This window comes from Entelurus aequoreus, linkage group LG01, assembly GCF_033978785.1.
Source record: "Entelurus aequoreus isolate RoL-2023_Sb linkage group LG01, RoL_Eaeq_v1.1, whole genome shotgun sequence".
Lineage (NCBI taxonomy): Eukaryota > Metazoa > Chordata > Actinopteri > Syngnathiformes > Syngnathidae > Entelurus > Entelurus aequoreus.
In genome coordinates, this window is record NC_084731.1 from 26,280,447 (window position 1) to 26,298,511 (window position 18,065).

An 18,065-nucleotide genomic window follows, 5' to 3' on the forward strand; every position below is an offset into this window, starting at 1 on the left:
CGACTGGCAAACACAATACTCCAGGATATCACTCACCCACTACACCAATACATCATTCCACTACCATCAGGGCGCAGGTACAGAACCATCAAATTCCGGGGGGCTCGCTTCGGGAAAAGCCTTATCCCTGCAGCTAGAGCCGCCCTAAACAGCGGGCCCGGCCGACCTGTCTGACAAGCCTGTAAATGTGTTGGTCATGTATGATGTCTTTTTGCTATTTTTGTCCGTGATGTGTAATGTTTATTGTTTTATTGTTTAAATTAGAGATGTCCGATAATATCGGACTGCCGATATTATCGGCCGATAAATGCTATAAAATGTAATATTGGAAATTATCGGTATCGGTTTCAAAAAGTAAAATGTATGACTTTTTAAAACGCCGCTGTACGGAGTGGTACACAGACGTAGGGAGAAGTACAGAGCGCCAATAAACCTTTAAGGCACTGCCTTTGCGTGCCGGCCCAATTACATAATATCTGCGGCTTTTCACACACACAAGTGAATGCAAGGCATACTTGGTCAACAGCCATACAGGTCACACTGAGGGTGGCCGTATAAACAACTTTAACACTGTTACAAATATGCGCCACACCAAACAAGAATGACAAACACATTTCGGGAGAACATCCGCACCGTAACACAACATAAACACAACAGAACAAATACCCAGAACCCCTTGCAGCCCTAACTCTTCCGGGACGCTACAATATACACCCCCCGCTATCCTCCCCTCACCTCAACCTCCCCCACCTCAACCTCCTCATGTCCCAAATTCCAAGCTGCTGTTTTGAGGCATGTTGAAAAATATAATGCACTTTGTGACTTCAATAATAAATATGGCAGTGCCATGTTGGCATTTTTTTCCATAACTTGAGTTGATTTATTTTGGAAAACCTTGTTACATTGTTTAATGCATCCAGCGGGGCATCACAACAAAATTAGGCCTAATAATATGTTAATTCCACGACTGTATATATTGGTATCGGTTGATATCGGAATCGGCAATTAAGAGTTGGACAATATCAGAATATCGGATATCGGCAAAAAAGCCATTATCGGACATCTCTAGTTTAAATGTACGGTCAGTGAAAATTAATTTCCCCACGGGGACCAATAAATCTAAATCTAAATCTAACCAGCAACGGGGAGGCTCCTACTGTAACTGACATTTGTGCCGGCAACTTAAAGCATAACAAAAAGCCGAGAAACAGCTTGTATCTCAAAGTAAAAAGGTAATAAAAGGTAGGTTGTGTCAAATGCCATCACACCTTCGAATAGTCACCGCTGTGTTTCTCTCGTACTCCATTCCGACAGAGAGTGTAGTTGTAGAAGCGCGAGTTCTTCACCAGGGCCACCCACTCCCTCCAGCCAGGGGGCACATAGGAGCCGTTGTACTCGTTGAGATACTTTCCGAAAAAGGCTAACAGCAGAAAACACAAAAAAAATTATTTGCCACATACACTATATTGCCAAAAGTATTTGGCCACCTGCCTTGACTCACATATGAACTTAAAGTGCCATCCCGTTCCTAACCCATAGGGTTCAATATGATGTTGGTCCACCTTTTGCAGCTATTACAGTTTGAACTCTTCTGCGAAAGCTGTCCACAAGGTTGCGGAGTGTGTTTATAGGAATTTTAGACCATTCTTCCAAAAGCGCATTGGTGAGGTCCCACACTGATGTTAGTCGAGAAGGCCTGGCTCTCAGTCTCCGTTCTAATTCATCCCAAAGGTGTTCTACCGGGTTCAGGTCAGGACTCTGTGCAGGCCAGTCAAGTTCATCCACACCAGACTCTGTCATCCATGTCTTTATGGACCTTGCTTTGTGCACTGGTTCAATGGCCAGGCTCAGAGACAGATTCTTTCCCAGAGATGTCACCATCTTGAACTTATAATAACTTATAATAAATAAATAATAATAAATAATAAATAATTCACCCCTATACAATATCCTACCCTAATACCCTACTGTGCAATATTACCCTTTGAGTGCAATACTTCCGACACTGATTGTTATCACTCCGGTACTCTTGTCTTGTTCTGTATATTGTACAGTATTTTGTATATTGTACAGGATTGCTTATTATTTTTATTGGATAGTAATCTATGTATTTAAATTCCAAGTTTTATCTTTATTACTTCTTGTGTAATTTATTTTTATCCCATATTTGTTCCCACTACCGCACCTTAAATTGGAGTCCTTAATCTCGTTATATGCAAATATAATGACAATAAAGTCCATTCTATTCCGATGCACAGTCATGTTGGAAGAGGAAGGGGCCTGCTCTAAACTGTTCCCACAAGGTTGGGAGCGTGGAATTGTCCAAAATGTTTTGGTATCCTGGATCATTCAAAGTTCCTTTCACTGGAACTAAGGGGCCAAGACCAACTCCTGGAGCGTGCCCCTTCCTCTTCCAACATGACTATGTACCAGTGCACAAAGCAAGGTCCATAAAGACATGGATGACAGAGTCTGGCGTGGATGAACTTGACTGGCCTGCACAGAGTCCTGACCTGAACCCGATAGAACACCTTTGGGATGAATTAGAACGAAGACTGAACCAACATCATATTGAACCCTATGGGTTAGGAATGGGATAGACACTTCAAGTTCATATGTGAGTCAAGGCAGGTGGCCAAATACTTTTGGCAACATAGTGTATGTGAACAGCACTTTTGACATCGGTTACCAGTTCTGTAGCCAGAGTTGTTGAGGTGCACGGCAAAGGTGTGTGGCTCGTGGTGGGCCTGCCAGGAGGGCGAGGAGCAGTTCTCGTTGTTGGTGTAGGTGTGGTGGTTGTGCACGTACTTCCCCGTCAGGATGGAGGAGCGGGACGGGCAGCACATCGGCGTGGTGGAAAAAGCGTTGGAGAAATGTGTGCCGCCTTTCTCCATGATGTGCCGCGTTTTGTTCATGGCCTGCATGGAGCCTGGGAAAGAACAGCGGAAGAGGAAGGAGTGAGAGCGATAAAAGAAGAAGAAGGAGCAAGCACACTGCAAAAACTGAAATCTAAGTAAGATTAAATATCTCAAATAAGGGTGATATTTGCTTATTTTCTGTCTGATAAGATCATTCTTCTCACTAAGCAGATTTTATGTTAGAGTGTTTTACTTGTTTTAAGGGTTTTGGTCCTAAATTATCTTAGTAAGATATTACAGCTTGTAAAACATGCTTGAAACTACAATATCAACTGATGCAAAGCTGTGTCATTAACACTCACAAGTATAAAACTACTTTTTTAAAGTAATAATTTCTTACTTCAAGCATGAAAAAAAAATCATGATGCAGAGCGCATATCATTATGTCAAGATAATGGCACTAGCATTTACTTAATTTAAGAATATTTTTCAACATATTGAGCAAAAAGGTCTCTTTTTTTTTTCTACCAAGAAAAGTGCACTTGTTATTAGTGAGAATGTACTTATTTTAAGGTATTTTTGGGTTCATTGAGGTTAGCTAATTTTACTTGTTTTGCAAAGTCTTGACAAGCCGAATTTTCTTGTTCTATTGGCAGATAATTTTGCTTAGTTTTTTTCTTGTTTTTGAGCACTGACTTTTTGCAGTGCAGTGGTGGGTCGTCATGGCCAGCAAGGCCTTCTCTGCTGACCTAACATAACCAGAAATCATAATTATAATTAAATATAAAAGTATTTTTTTATTTACTTTCACTAAATATTTAAAAGTATTCATATTCTCTTCATGTCATATTATGCTCCTTCCAGCGCTTTTGTTTTTAGTTTATAGAGTTTTTATCCAATCAGAATTCAGCTCGCTTATGTTGCCATGCTGTGCCAAATCAGCAATGTGGGCGTCCGTGCACTGTAAGTGATCGGGGACATACAGTTGATAGACAGTTGCGATAGCCAATCAGATCACAAGTTGTTGTCAGTAAGACCTTCTAGATGGCCTAAGGCAGATATATAGTGATGTTATGAGCCAGGTCACATAAGAACTACATTACCCAGCATGCCACAGTAGTGAAGCAGGATGTTTTTGATGAGCACGCTGTGGAGTAAACTTTAAGAACTCAGCCAACACGCCTCATCTGCATCTTTTATGATGGGCATACTTGCCAACCTTGAGACCTCCAAATTCGGGAGATGGGGGGGAGGGGGGGTAGCGGGGGGTGTATATATTTTCAAGTATTTCTTATATATATATACATATATATATAAATAATCCGTTCATGAATGAGTATATCCGTTCGGCCACCGTGTTCAATGGAGAAGTCTGATCTACAAAATTTGCAGGCAGCATACCCCTTCCCCTTCGAGCTGTCCTGGATGAACTGAAATTATTTTTTCCAATCATTTTGGAACTTGCAAGCGTACTTCTTCTTCTTACTCGTCGTCGCCATGTCTCTTCTTCGTTCTTCTGCTTCGTCTCTGTTATGTTTTTGGACATTACTACTTGCCGTAGTTTTGAAGCATTGCAAGTTTCTCGTGCGCACGAGATACCTTTTTATAAACTATAACTTTTTATAAAGTTATAAAAAAATGAAAAATACATTTTATATTTCTTTTTAATTTTTTATAACTTTATAAAAAGTTTCTCGTGCGCACGAGATACAAGTCTAAAAAAAAATAAAAAATAAAAATTATAAAAAATACAATTTCCCCCATGTCCCTTTAGGGCAGGGGTCCCCAAACTACGGCCCGCGGGCCGGATCCGGCCCGCCAGCGTCCACAATCAGGCCCGTGGGAAGTCCTAAGTATAAAAAAAATAATTAAAAAAATTAAAATTAAAATTAAAAAAAAATTAAAAAAAATTCTGTCTTTTCTTATCCACTTTGTACCGCTTGCTACTCACGGTGTCTCCTAGCCGCTCAGGCAAATTGATATATATATATATATATATATATATATATATATATATATATATATATATATATATATATTGTTGGAAGCATATCCATATTTAAGTGTTACTTCTTTCTAAAAACTCCTATAGTCATATTTACATCAGCTAATGTCTCGTGTGGTACAAAGTGCTTGGATTCGAGTGTCCTTGGTTAGAGTCAGAGCGCTGTCTTTGTTGAGACTGCCATTACATTCCTAAGATACGGAGCAGAGCTAGACTGGGGAAACAGCAGGTGGGGGGGGACAGGAGAAGGAGGAAGTAGACAGGAGTTCCGGGGTTTTGGTAGACCGATCTGAACCGGGCTAGGGAACGCTTGGGTGCTGGGTTGGTCTCAGGTTTGTCCTCTAAGCTTTGAAAATAAACTAAAAAATACCAACTATTGCCTGGAGATTGAATATAAACATCAGCGTATTGCCATAAAAAGAATCTGGGAGAGACTAGCAATTTGAATTCCCCATTGGAGGAATGCTGGTCGACGCAACAATTTGGGAGCTTCGTCCGAGATGGCACGCTGTTGATTGATGACTTCTTGCAATCTTCTGGACAGACTCAATTGGCCAATTCAAGGTAAGCAGAACCTTTCTTTTTAGATAAAATCTGCGTTAGGAGTCTGTCCTGAAGTCTGTCCTGAAGTCTGTAAGTCAAACACTGTTTTGTAATCCCAGGCACAGAGTGGTGATTTTGATAGATTGATTGCATTTTTGCCCTGTCCGCCATTTTACATAATAGTTGTACATAGTGGTCAACTCATGTCATTGTGTCTTGAATCTTTCATCTGTGCCTGATAAAGTTCTTGGTTAAAGTCCATCCGTATATTAAAATTCGCAAGGTTAGAGTCCTTCTGAATAATACGGTAAAGTTCTTGGTTAAAGTCCGTTCGTATTTTTAATTCTGAGGTTGGAGTCCTTATTAATAATACGATAAAGTTGTTGGTTAAAGTCAGTTCGTATTTTTAATTCTGAGGTTGGAGTCCTTATTAATAATACGATAAAGTTGTTGGTTAAAGTCCGTTCGTATTTTTAATTCTGAGGTTAGAGTCCTTATTAATAATACGATAAAGATTACCGTGACGGGCTGCTTCACTGACGAGTAATAGTCGGGTGTGGTTCGCCCTGGGGATTTGGTCACCCCTAATAGAGTTCAAGGTTAAAGTCCTTATGAAAAATACGAGAAATACATTCTCGGGTTACGGATGGGGCATGAGAGACACAATGACCACAGGGTTTGACATGAATAAGTGTGACAGATAGAAATGTGATGGCGGTCGGGGAGGAATGTGATGAATCATTACTGTTTTTGATGATCAATTGAATGTACGGTTGTCGACAATGGAATTAGCAGGTACAGTTTAAAAAGAAAAAAAAGAGAACGTTCCTTGAAAGGGTTAAGAGGGGGTTTACAATACTCGAAAAGTCGTGAACTCAAACGTCTGGTAAAATAAGGAAATAAAAAATAAAATAAAGTAAAATAAAAAAGTAACTGGAAGTTTTATGGTAGGTGAAACGCAGAGAGAGTGCTCGTGTGTGTGTGTGCTGCTGAGTGTGTGTGTGTGTGTGTGTGTGTGTGTGTGTGCGCTGGTGAAAATGGAACACTCAGGGAGAGAATTTAAGAGTTTGGCGTATGATAAAAGTAAACGGGGATTACGTGGAAAAACGAAATGCAGCAAAAGAAACGATGATTAATGACAGAATGAACTGATTGGTTTTTTGTCTGCCGCGCATGCGCAAGACAATTCAAACGACCCGCCCAGACTTTGACTAGGACACCGCCCCCTACTCCAGTGACAAGAGAAGGAGGTATTAACACGCCCCCTCTAAGATTAATCCTGCCTCCGAAAATAAACCCCTTGTACACGTCTGACCATTTTCTCCGGCAGACATTTTTGACACATGACATTAACACTTTGAACATACTACAATATAAGTCTATTGCCGATGCATACATGCAAGCCATTGTTGACCTTGCTTTCCCACCTGTACCTCCGGGAGGGAACCTTTGGCCAAACACTTTGGACAAAGTTAACCCTGATATACAAGGTGCCAAAAACAATATATGGCAGGACATTTTATTCATCCCATGCAAAATAGGGCTAATGACAGAGCAACAAGGAAACGACTACTTAAATTACAGATCGCTGAAGATAAAAGGTTAAAAGAACCAAAAGGTCAAAGATCAGCTGGGGTATATTCAGCAGTGGGTGACCTTGCTTTTGAGTTCCAACAGGTGGAGGAAAGAATCCTCAACAGACGTGCGGTTGGACTCGGGTGGTGGACAACACGATGCTTCAAAGCCGGTCTGGGGTAGACACTGTTTCGGCTGTGACCAGCCTGGTCACTGGAGTCGTGACTGTCCGAACATTTCCGAACAGGAAAGGTTCCGTCGTGCCGACAAACGAACACGAAGGCGTGTAAGAGGACGCCCACATCAGGAGCCGCAGCAGGAAGTACCGACAGGACCCCTGCTGGACATGAGTGTCAACGGACAATTTTATCAGCCTCTGAATGCAGAGGTACCAAAAAAACTCTGTGCTTCCTCTTTAAAGGTCGAAGGCTTCGCTGGGGTCACAAGAAGGTTACCTGTCACCAAACCACTTCCGGTTCAGATTGCTGGACCTCCTTTACAGACTGTACCCTGACATTCAAATCGCAAAGAAGGAACATTCCTGGTGTTACCTGACGGCTGAACCACCCAGCTGCGACACCACTACCAAGACTACTCCATGAGCTCATACCACAGCCTGAAACAACAGGAATGGCTGACATCCAACTGCTCTAACAGTGAAAACCCTGACTGACTGAGATGCTTCCGTGTGTTCTGCCACCCGACTCGCCATATGTTATGATTATTTATATATGTTGGAACTCAAGGTGTGGCTGCTCATGTTGACCTATCTTTGCAACAGCTAGCATGGTATAAGATGGACACAATAGTGTCCCACATTGTTCCCTTGCTCTCTGTCTCGCCTACAAAACCAAAGAACTTAGGTCCAATGATAAGACACGGCGTAGCTGCCAAACATTACACCGACACCCAAATACCACATTTTCAATTGTTTAGGTTTAGCCCATGGTTATGTTAAACACATAACTATGGGCTGAACTTTAGACACCTGTAGGCTACGAGGAGCTAGCAGCTACACAACAGCTGAGCTAAAACGACACATTACACATTCAAGCATATCAAAGAATTATAGTTGCTCATTACATACACATAGTCGTCAAGACAGAAGTCTGATAGAAAGTATTCAGTAACAAACGTGTCTGCATCATTCAACTTTCTACAACATGAGCTTGACTTAATTAATTATTGGGGCCACCAGGTGTGGTAAAATTTCAAAATACTATTGCTAAAGCATCTGCCATAAGGGTAGTATTTTTCTAGTATTGGTGACAATATAAATATAAGCATATTTTGTTACTTTCACCATATTGAAAAAAATTACATAAAAGATAGGGTTTAGTTGAGTTTGAGTTATTTGTGATATCGCTAAGGGGTCCCCTACCCTAACACCACCCCCCAGTGGACCATAGAGGCTAAAGAGACTTTCATTGACCTCAAACATGACCTGTCCTCCGCTACTTGACTATTAGCTGACCTTTTTCTTAGATGTTTCTGAAAGTGATAGTATGACTAACACAGTCCTTTTTTTCAGAAACAGAAGGGGGTGAGTGAGGGTGGATACAGACTCCTTGGAACAAAATCGACAATCATCCGACTCTGACACATTCCATAGTTTTAACATTTTTCCCGTGGGTAAGAAGTTATAACTAATTTTAATTTGAAAATAATGATTTTACACATCGATAGTACCTTTAGTATATCAAATTTAGAATATGGAGGAGGTGAGGGTGAACCATGTATAGTCTTTGATTTCACTGATATGATCAATACGGTACAAGGGAAAAGGTACGTACTGACTTGTGTTGACAATCACAGTGGTTGGCCGGAAGCAACAACAACCTCAAAAGAAGATGCAATATCAGTAATTAAATGACTTGTGAATGACCTAGTACCCCGACATGGTTTCCCCAAAAAGATTAGGTCAGACAACGGCAACCATTTAAAAAAATACTCACTTAGCCTTGGTCGAAAAGGCTTTCGGACTAGAACACAGGTTTGGGGTACCATCCTGAGTCCCAAGGTAAGGTTGAAAGGATGGACCAGAACATAAAAAACTAATTGGCTAAAATCTGTGCACAGACCAAATTTAATTGGATTGACATGTTGCAATTAGCGTTAATGATCATTCGAAGGTCCGTGAATAAAACTGTTTTACCGCCCTTTGAGTTTTTCACCCTATGAGCTGCATACAGGTCAGCCATTCACAGGACCAGCAGCCCCCCCCCATGGAAGGAGGACTCAGCGTAAAACCAAAATGGTATTTTACACAAAAAAATTGCAGAATTTGTGTGCCAGTTCTTCTGTACAGATTCCCTTCCGCCCGGTGAGAGGGTCAAGATCAAGGTCATCAAACGCAAGTGGACGGAGCTCAGGTGGACTGGTCCCTTCAAGGTCGTGGAACGGACGTCCCACGCCCTTCGACTGGCTGGTGGAGGGGACACCTGGTACCACCTCTCCCTCTGCACTACAGCTGAAGAACCTGACAGATCACCAGGGGATGTCATTGCTGACATCGCCACAACATCTGCCCCTCTTGACCCCCTCGCCACATCATCTGCCCCTCAGCCCAGGAGACGAGAGAGATTTTCTACCTACATTACTCTTTTCAACTTCTATATTGTATATCCTTGTGTGAGACCAATCCAGTATGCTAAATGTTTCTTAGTTTTTCTTGCTTGTTCGCAGCATAACTATCTGTGTCGTTACATTAAGTGAAAAGTTTGATGTTTATCCCCGTTTTGTTACCTAAATTACTCTGATATTGATAGACGAAAGGCAGGATGTTACACCCGACTAGTGTTCCCTGACGGACTGGTGCTTGGGCGTGTTCTACTGTCTTTGTGTCTCAGTTCATCCTTCCTGACGACAGTGACTGACAAGTGTCTAAGAACATACAACGGACTTTAAATAGACTGGGTCAAAGGGGATAGCAAGACTTATTTTTTGACCTGTGCAGTGTGATTAATTACGGGGGACACAATAACTATTACCGTGGTAATAACCTCTATATTTGTTACGACTCAACCCTGAACCATTGGTGTCGGATGCAGACAACATACTCTGGTAAGTTGTGCCCATCGACCCTTTTATGTTGTTTTGGGGCTTGACCTGACTGATACAGACGCTAAAGGAATTATTAAAATTAATGTCCTTGAGAGGGCGTTAACTACCTCTACACCCTCTGTAGCACCTAAAGTACCACCCCACCTCGGTGGTGTTTCAAAGGCTCACATCCGTGCGTGCTAATGACATCACCACCGAAGGCCTGGTAACTTTGACCTTTGACCTTAGGAGCGGGTGCAGACAACCTGTGGCTCAGGTGGATGCCAAAACCTGGGTGACTGTGTTGCTTCTTCCGCTGGACGTCCCTTTTCCCACACTTACCCCGCCCCTTTTAAGTTGACTGACATGTGTACCCTTCTGTTGACAATGCCACCCGACTTCTTCCCTTTGTGGCCCAAAAGCTGAATTACACGCGTTTTCAAATTACAGGACCCTCTCCGTCCCCCAACAAATTGGGTGACATCAACCGTTACTGGTGCACCACACTGATAGATGGCTCTAGGATAGGCCCTTGGGCACGAGCTGACTTATTCTGGTGTTGTGGGAAGCACAGATTGTACATTAGAATCCCGACGTCAGCCGTTGGGCTTTGTGCTATGGTTAGACTGGTGACCCCACTCACCAAATTAACACCCCTTGGAACTCCTGTTTCAGCGGCCTCTCTAACTCCCCGCCGCCGTTGAGACTAACCAACCTGACTCGTGACGCCGTTGAGGGACTTGCTGAACAACTTGCCCCGACCTCCCTCAGGGCCGTTCAGATCCGCATAGCCCTTGACCGCATCCTAGCCAAGGAAGAAGGAGTGTGTGCAATGTTTGGTGACCAATGCTGTACCTTCATTCCTAACAACACTACCCCCGATGGCTCAGTTCAGAGGGCCTTAAAGGGCCTCCAGGCCCTGTCTAGGGACACATTAGGCAGGTGGACTGACCTAATTAAGTCTGTCTTGGTCTCCATTCGGAGTTTTTTTGGCCATCATAGCCTCATGCGGTTGCTTTATCGCCCCTTGGGCTAAGTGTCACTAAAGGGGGTCTAGCAAAGTGGTAACTTTAAGACTTTCGAGAATTGTTGGTTTAATTCCCTGACCATGACGACATTGACGTGGACTCCTTCCATCTATCTCCCATGTAAATAAGCTGTTGTTTTATTGCTAGCTTGCTTAAAGAAAAAAACAGCACCTACTTTAATGTGGGGCGTGCTTTATAAGTTTTGTACAAGTAATAAAGATCTTATTAGAAGATCTTAAAGGGGGACTTGTTGGAAGCATATCCATATTTAAGTGTTACTTCTTTCTAAAAACTCCTATAGTCATATTTACATCAGCTAATGTCTCGTGTGGTACAAAGTGCTTGGATTCGAGTGTCCTTGGTTAGAGTCAGAGCGCTGTCTTTGTTGAGACTGCCATTACATTCCTAAGATACGGAGCAGAGCTAGACTGGGGAAACAGCAGGTGGGGGGGACAGGAGAAGGAGGAAGTAAACAGGAGTTCCGGGGTTTTGGTAGACCGATCTGGACCGGGCTAGGGAACGCTTGGGTGTTGGGTTGGTCTCAGGTTTGTCCTCTAAGCTTTGAGAATAAACTACAAAATACCAACTATTGCCTGGAGATTGAATATAAACATCAGCGTATTGCCATAAAAAGAATCTGGGAGAGACTAGCAATTTGAATTCCCCATTGGAGGAATGCTGGTCGACCCAACAATATATATATATATATATATATATATATATACACTGTATATATACAGCCCGGCCCTCGGCCAAATTGTTTAACCAAATGCGGCCCCCGAGTCAAAAAGTTTGGGGACCCCTGCTTTAGGGGCTCCGTAGGTATGTTTTAATTGCTGATGCGGGTTTATTGATTTTAAAATGCGCCAGAAAATAACCCGTTTTGTACACTGTTGATGTAATTCAATATCCAGTAGTGCGTAAATGTGTTTCTGTATAGTATTTCTCCAGCAATGGTCATGTGGTGACATCAATTATTGTATTTTCAGAGGTAATCATTGAAGTCGGACTTCACTGAAGGCCTAGGTGGGAAATGCAGGGCCCGCCACTGGAAGCAAGTAAGGGTAGAAAGTGAAAAATGTAAGCACAAGGCATTAGATAGCAAAGCATTAGAGCTAAGGAGAGAAAAGAAGAAGGCGTGTGCAGGGATGAAGGAATCAATCTTTTTGGTTAAGTGTGACCCGTTTGGACTCCTGTGTAGTAAAAGTTTTTCAAGCTGATGGTAATTGTTTGGGGAAACAGATGCTTGACCATAAATTCCTGCTTTTCAATGAGAGTCCTCTCAGTGGCCATCAGAGGAGGACAAAAGATGTCACCAAGGCTATTATGCCGCCACTTCAGTCCAATACGCCACTAAAGGACTTAAGTGGGTAGGGAGATGGCTGGCGTTTGGCACCTGAACAATAGTGGGCATTGGGAGCCTGTATTTCATGCCAGTGATGGGGGACGGCGAGGGGAGCACATGACTTTGACTAGGCCAGCTGTTACGGTGCCAGGAGGCCGCATTAGGCCAACTTTCCTCTTTCTGGATGGAATAATCATGGTGGGCAGATGGATGAATGGAGTAAACAAGGACTTACCCAGCTCTATATCCTGATCATCGGTCAGAATGAGGATGATGTTTGGTCGAATGTTGCGCATTTGCCGATCCCTCTGCAGGCGAGCCCTCATGCGATACCCGGACAGGTAAGTAGAGCCTTGTGCCATTGGTAGAACTCCTCCCAGGACAAGGAGAAGTAGAAGAGTGGAGAAAAGCCTCTTCTCAGCCATCACGCCCCGCGACGGTCACCTTGTCTTCTTCCACAGTGTTCAGACAAGCTTCCTCGACCTGAGAGACAAGGCCCAGATTGAGAAATATATCCATAACACACATATAAACAGAACACGGGGTGAAAAATAGCAGATGCAAGCCTTACACAGCCATTACAGGCTGCTCTTCCATACGAATGCACCCGTTTGAGCTGAGCTCAGCTCATTAATCAATCATTAATGATGCATTAGAGTGGTGTCATTGGCTGGGTGTAATGATCGCTGGTGATGAACACATGGCTGCAAGGCTGAGGCTAATGGGTCTGGGCAGGGGGCCAACTCAGTCCTCCGAGTAAGAGGGTGAAGGAGGGATGGAGAGCAGAGGTGAAAGACGGAAGAACGGAAAAGGAGATGAAAATGAGGACCGGGTCAAAAGTAGGGTTGCACGGTATACCGGTATTAGTATAGTACCGCGATACTAATGAATCATATTTGGTACTGTACCGCCTCTGAAAAGAACGCCATTGGTGGAGCTACACCTAACATCCACTGTAATAATACCAAGTACAGTAGCATATCTAGTCGATACTACTATGATTATCTCGATATGTTTTGGCATCACATCTTCTTTCGTTTAAATTTTTTTTAATATTATGTTAATAAACTCAGGAAATATGTCCCTGGTCACATGAGGACTTTGAATATGACCAATGTATGATCCTGTAACGACTTGGTATTGGATTGATACCCAAATTTGTGGTATCATTCAAAACTAATGTAAAGTATCAAACAACAGAAGAATAAGTGATTATTACATTTTAACAGAAGTGTAGATAGAACATGTTAAAAGAGAAAGTAAGCAGATATTAACAGTAAATGAACAAGTAGATTAATAATTCATTTTCTACCACTTGTCCTTAATAGTTTGGACAAAATAATAGAATGGAAAATGACACAATATGTTACTGCATACGTCAGCAGCTAAATTAGGAGCCTTAGTTTGTTTACTTAACACTAAAAGACTGTCATGATCCGTGGCCCGGATAATGTTTTATTTTATGTTAGTTTTGGACTCCCTTAGTTCCTGTTTGTGCACCTCTGGGTTTGTTTTGGTTACCATGGGGATTAATTTGGTTCACCTGCCTCTGGTTAGTGGTCGGCATGCTCACCTGTTGTCGACCACTAATCAGAGAGCTATTTATTCACCTCTCTCGCCACGCTCAGTCTGGCTTCATTGTTTGCTACACGCAACCTGTTACGTTAGTATTTCTTGTCTCATAGTCTATGCTTCCTGTGCTAAGTGGTGGCCTTAGCTTCCCGTGCCATCGGCACATTGTTCCTTCTGCTTGTTTTCTGTTTTTGGTACGTGTTTGATTTTGAAGATTAAATCATGTTCCTACCTGCAAGCCTTGTCCGGAGTAATCTGTCTGCATCCTGGGGGAACAAACCCTGCAGTAAGCTGCGACCCCCCCGCCGTGACAAAGACAAGTTGTCTTGTATGTTCACTATTTTATTTAAGGACAAACTTGCAATAAGAAACATATGTTTAATGTACTGTAAGATTTTTTTGTTAAAATAAAGCCAATAATGCCATTTTTTGTGGTCCTCTTTATTTAGAAAAGTATCGAAATAATTTTGGTACCGGTACCAAAATATTGGTATCGGGACAACACAAGTCAAAAGGCAGCATGATTATTAAGGGATATCAAAAAACTCTGATCCAATGGAACAGACCGATACCACAGACAAATCATGTGACGGAGATATCAGGTCAGTAAAAACAAATTGCCCTACTCAGCAGTAGATATTTAATACTGAACAATGAGCAACTTTTATCAATTACAAAACCACGGCTACGAACATGATGTTCAGCAACTGAATATATTATTCACACGTATTTACTACCGAGCAGGTATCAAGCACCTGACATTTACCAGCATCGCATCCAATAAAAAGTTGCCTTAAATAACACAAGTGTTATTAGTGCATGTAATAACCGCATCGACTAAATAAGTGAAATAATTGACAGCAAATACAAAGTATGAGCTGCCATGCAGAGCTAACACGCTGCAATAACGTGTTTATCTAATGGCACAATCAAAGCAGGCAGACACCCCAGTGACCAGAATCATAAACAGTTTGCAAGCAGCTGAAGCATGTCCACTGAGATGTTGGGCTGTCGGAGAGAAGAAAATGTGTGTTGTGTGTGTGGGTGTGTGCGCGTGCGCGTGTGTGTGTGCATATGTGTGTGACCACAGCGAGGATGTGGCCAGAGCAAATCTTGTCAGCACATGAAGACAATAACAACACTTCAGTCTGCTGGGACTTCTGCTCCTCCTTTGCAACAACATGACTGGAATACCGTATGAAATTGTTTTGTTTTATTTCATTTATTTAAGGTAAAACAAAAAACAATCAAAATAACATTTAAAATAAATAATAAATGAAAAGGAGCAGAAAAAGTAAAAGTTATAATATAAACTGGGAAAATAAAGTTTGTAGATGCAGTTTCCCTACATACATACATACATACATACATACATACATACATACATACATACATACATATACATATATATATACATACATATATATATATATATATATATATATATATATATATATATATATATATATATATATATATATATATATATATATATATATATATATATATATGTAAAAGTGTTGTAACGAAACCAATATTTTGGTACCGGTACTAAAATTATTTTGATACTTTTCGGTACTTTTCTAAATAATAACAAAAAATCTTAGGGTACATTAAACATATGTTTCTTATTGCAGTTAAGTCCTTAAATAAAATAGTGAACATACAAGACAACTTGTCTTTTACAAGTAAGTAAACAAACAAAGGCTCCTAATTAGTCTGCTAACGTACGCAGTAACATATTGTGTCATTTATCATTGTATTATTTTGTCAACATTATTAAGGACAATTGGTAGAAAATGAATTATTAATCTACTTGTTCATTGGGGTGGGGGGTTGGGGGGGGGGGTTGCGGTACAGGTACGTTTCAGAGACGGTATCGTACCGAAAATTATTAATTAGTATTGCGGTACTATACTAATACCGGTATACCGAACTACCCTAATATATAAATATATATATGTGTATATATATATATATATATATATATATATATATATATATATATATATATATATATATATATATATATATATATATATATATATATATATATATATATATATAACATATACATATATATATATAACATATACATATACATATATATATATATGTATATATATATATATATATATATTTATATATATATATATATATATATATATATATATATATATATATATATATATATATATATATATATATATATATATATATATATATATATATATATATATATATATTTATATATGATCACACAGACTTAATTTTGGAGCTTGGGCCATCTCACCTCAGTGAAGTTCTTCCACACAGAACTCACTCAAGCATGGAGCTTGCTTTCTTCACTGTAGCACAGACAAGCTGGAGCCTTCCATTACCAGTTAGAATAATGGAAGCACTGCATTGTTTACTAGAATAAGCTCAAACATGATTGATTGACTTGACTAAGAGGCGTGTCTCCTTGCTTATTTCTAATACATCAGTGTGTACATTCTGACAAGAATATGTCAAAGGAAAAGTAATCCATCCATCTACTCACCGCTTGTCCTCATTATGGCTACGTTTACAATACACGGTCGGATGTTCAAATCCAATCTTTTTAGTGGCAGTTCACGTCACTAAAAAAATGCGATTTCTAATGTGAATGCAATCCGACCCGTATGATGTCATGACGTCGCACGCACTGCAATGTTTACGGAAGTAAAAATGTTTTCAGCTCTAGTGAGTCTCAGTACTGGCACATTTGTGGATATCAAGGATTTTGTTCAATCAAAGTAGAAGACAAGTATTTTGGGGGATACTTTTCTTGGATGTCTGCCTGAAGAGCGTATCTGTGGGTGAGCAGTCGGAGACAGGGGTGCTGGAAATTTCACGTGAGTTCCTAAAACATTTTATTTTCCCCCGTTTTCTGCTCCGTTGTCAACTATTTTATAACAGTCTATTTTGGCGAAAAATTATGAAACATCGCTTTTTTGATGACGGCAGCGTTAACATAACATTTTTTTAATTGCACTGTTCATACTGACATGAAAAAATCGCATGAGGGAAAACATTTTTGGATTGACCTGCAGTGTGAACAAGACCTTAGTGACAGGTGAGCTGACTTGAAGAAAAAAGCAGGGTGCACCCTGCAGAAAAAACAATCACTGGACACTTGCGGACAAACTTTCACATTCACATCTATGGACGATTAGGATTTTTATTTCAACTTAACTGCATGTTTTTAGAATGTGGGAGTTGTCAGGTTTAAACACTGATGACATCTATTAAACAGACGAGAAGCAAGGAATCATGCAGAGACAGAGTTCAATTTGGATCATATGAGGATAGACCTGTTTTGGGCTGTACTCTAGTTACAGATCCAAACTACGTTCTAAAGTCTAGCCCACATGCTTCCTCTATTTATTTGGGAGGTCCCTGGTTACATCACTGAAGCTGTCGCTGAGGGAAGGGGGTAATCTCGGCAGCTCCAGTTACGACACAATATATGATTATACAAAAATGCAAATGTGCTGACAGTCGTGATATCGCCTTGTCTCTGCTCTGTCTGCGTCATGGTACTCGATGTTCGGTCTTGGCAGTCAGCAGGCCGATTCTGGAAACAAATACTGATACGAGACTGGCTTGCAATCTTTTGGAGAACTTAGTTCTCAATGGGGCGGCGTGGCGAAGTTGGTAGAATAAAATGATATTATGATGTAAATGATTATTGCAGAATGATCCAACAGGAAAGAGGATTATCAGTGCCCTAATAAAACACACAACTTTTCATTTTAAAATATTTTTTTACTGGGGACGGCGTGGCGAAGTTGGTAGAGTGGCCGTGCCAGCAATCGGAGGGTTGCTGGTTACTGGGGTTCAATCCCCACCTTCTACCATCCTAGTCACGTCCGTTGTGTCCTTGGGCAAGACACTTCACCCTTGCTCCTGATAGGTGCTGGTTAGCGCCTTGCATGGCAGCTCCCGCCATCAGTGTGTGTGTGTGAATGGGTGAATGTGGAAATACTGTCAAAGCGCTTTGAGTACCTTGAAGGTAGAAAAGCGCTATACAAGTATAACCCATTTATTTATCATTTAATGGTGGACCGTAAGCC

The 18,065-nt window shown here is 41.1% G+C and overlaps 1 protein-coding gene across 3 annotated transcripts in view; it reads right to left on the minus strand.

Annotated features, from left to right (window-relative positions):
* Window positions 1-18,065, minus strand: part of sulf2a (sulfatase 2a) — a 191,723-nt gene that overhangs the window by 45,918 nt on the left and 127,740 nt on the right. For all 3 annotated transcript variants that reach the window (XM_062046591.1, XM_062046599.1, XM_062046583.1), the window contains exons 3-5: window positions 12,632-12,879; window positions 2,690-2,929; window positions 1,269-1,420 (exon numbers count right to left, since the gene is read on the minus strand). In XM_062046591.1, the coding sequence (XP_061902575.1) occupies window positions 1,269-1,420; window positions 2,690-2,929; window positions 12,632-12,821 (582 nt within the window). In that variant the 5' untranslated portion in view covers window positions 12,822-12,879. The remainder of the gene's footprint in view (window positions 1-1,268; window positions 1,421-2,689; window positions 2,930-12,631; window positions 12,880-18,065) is intronic.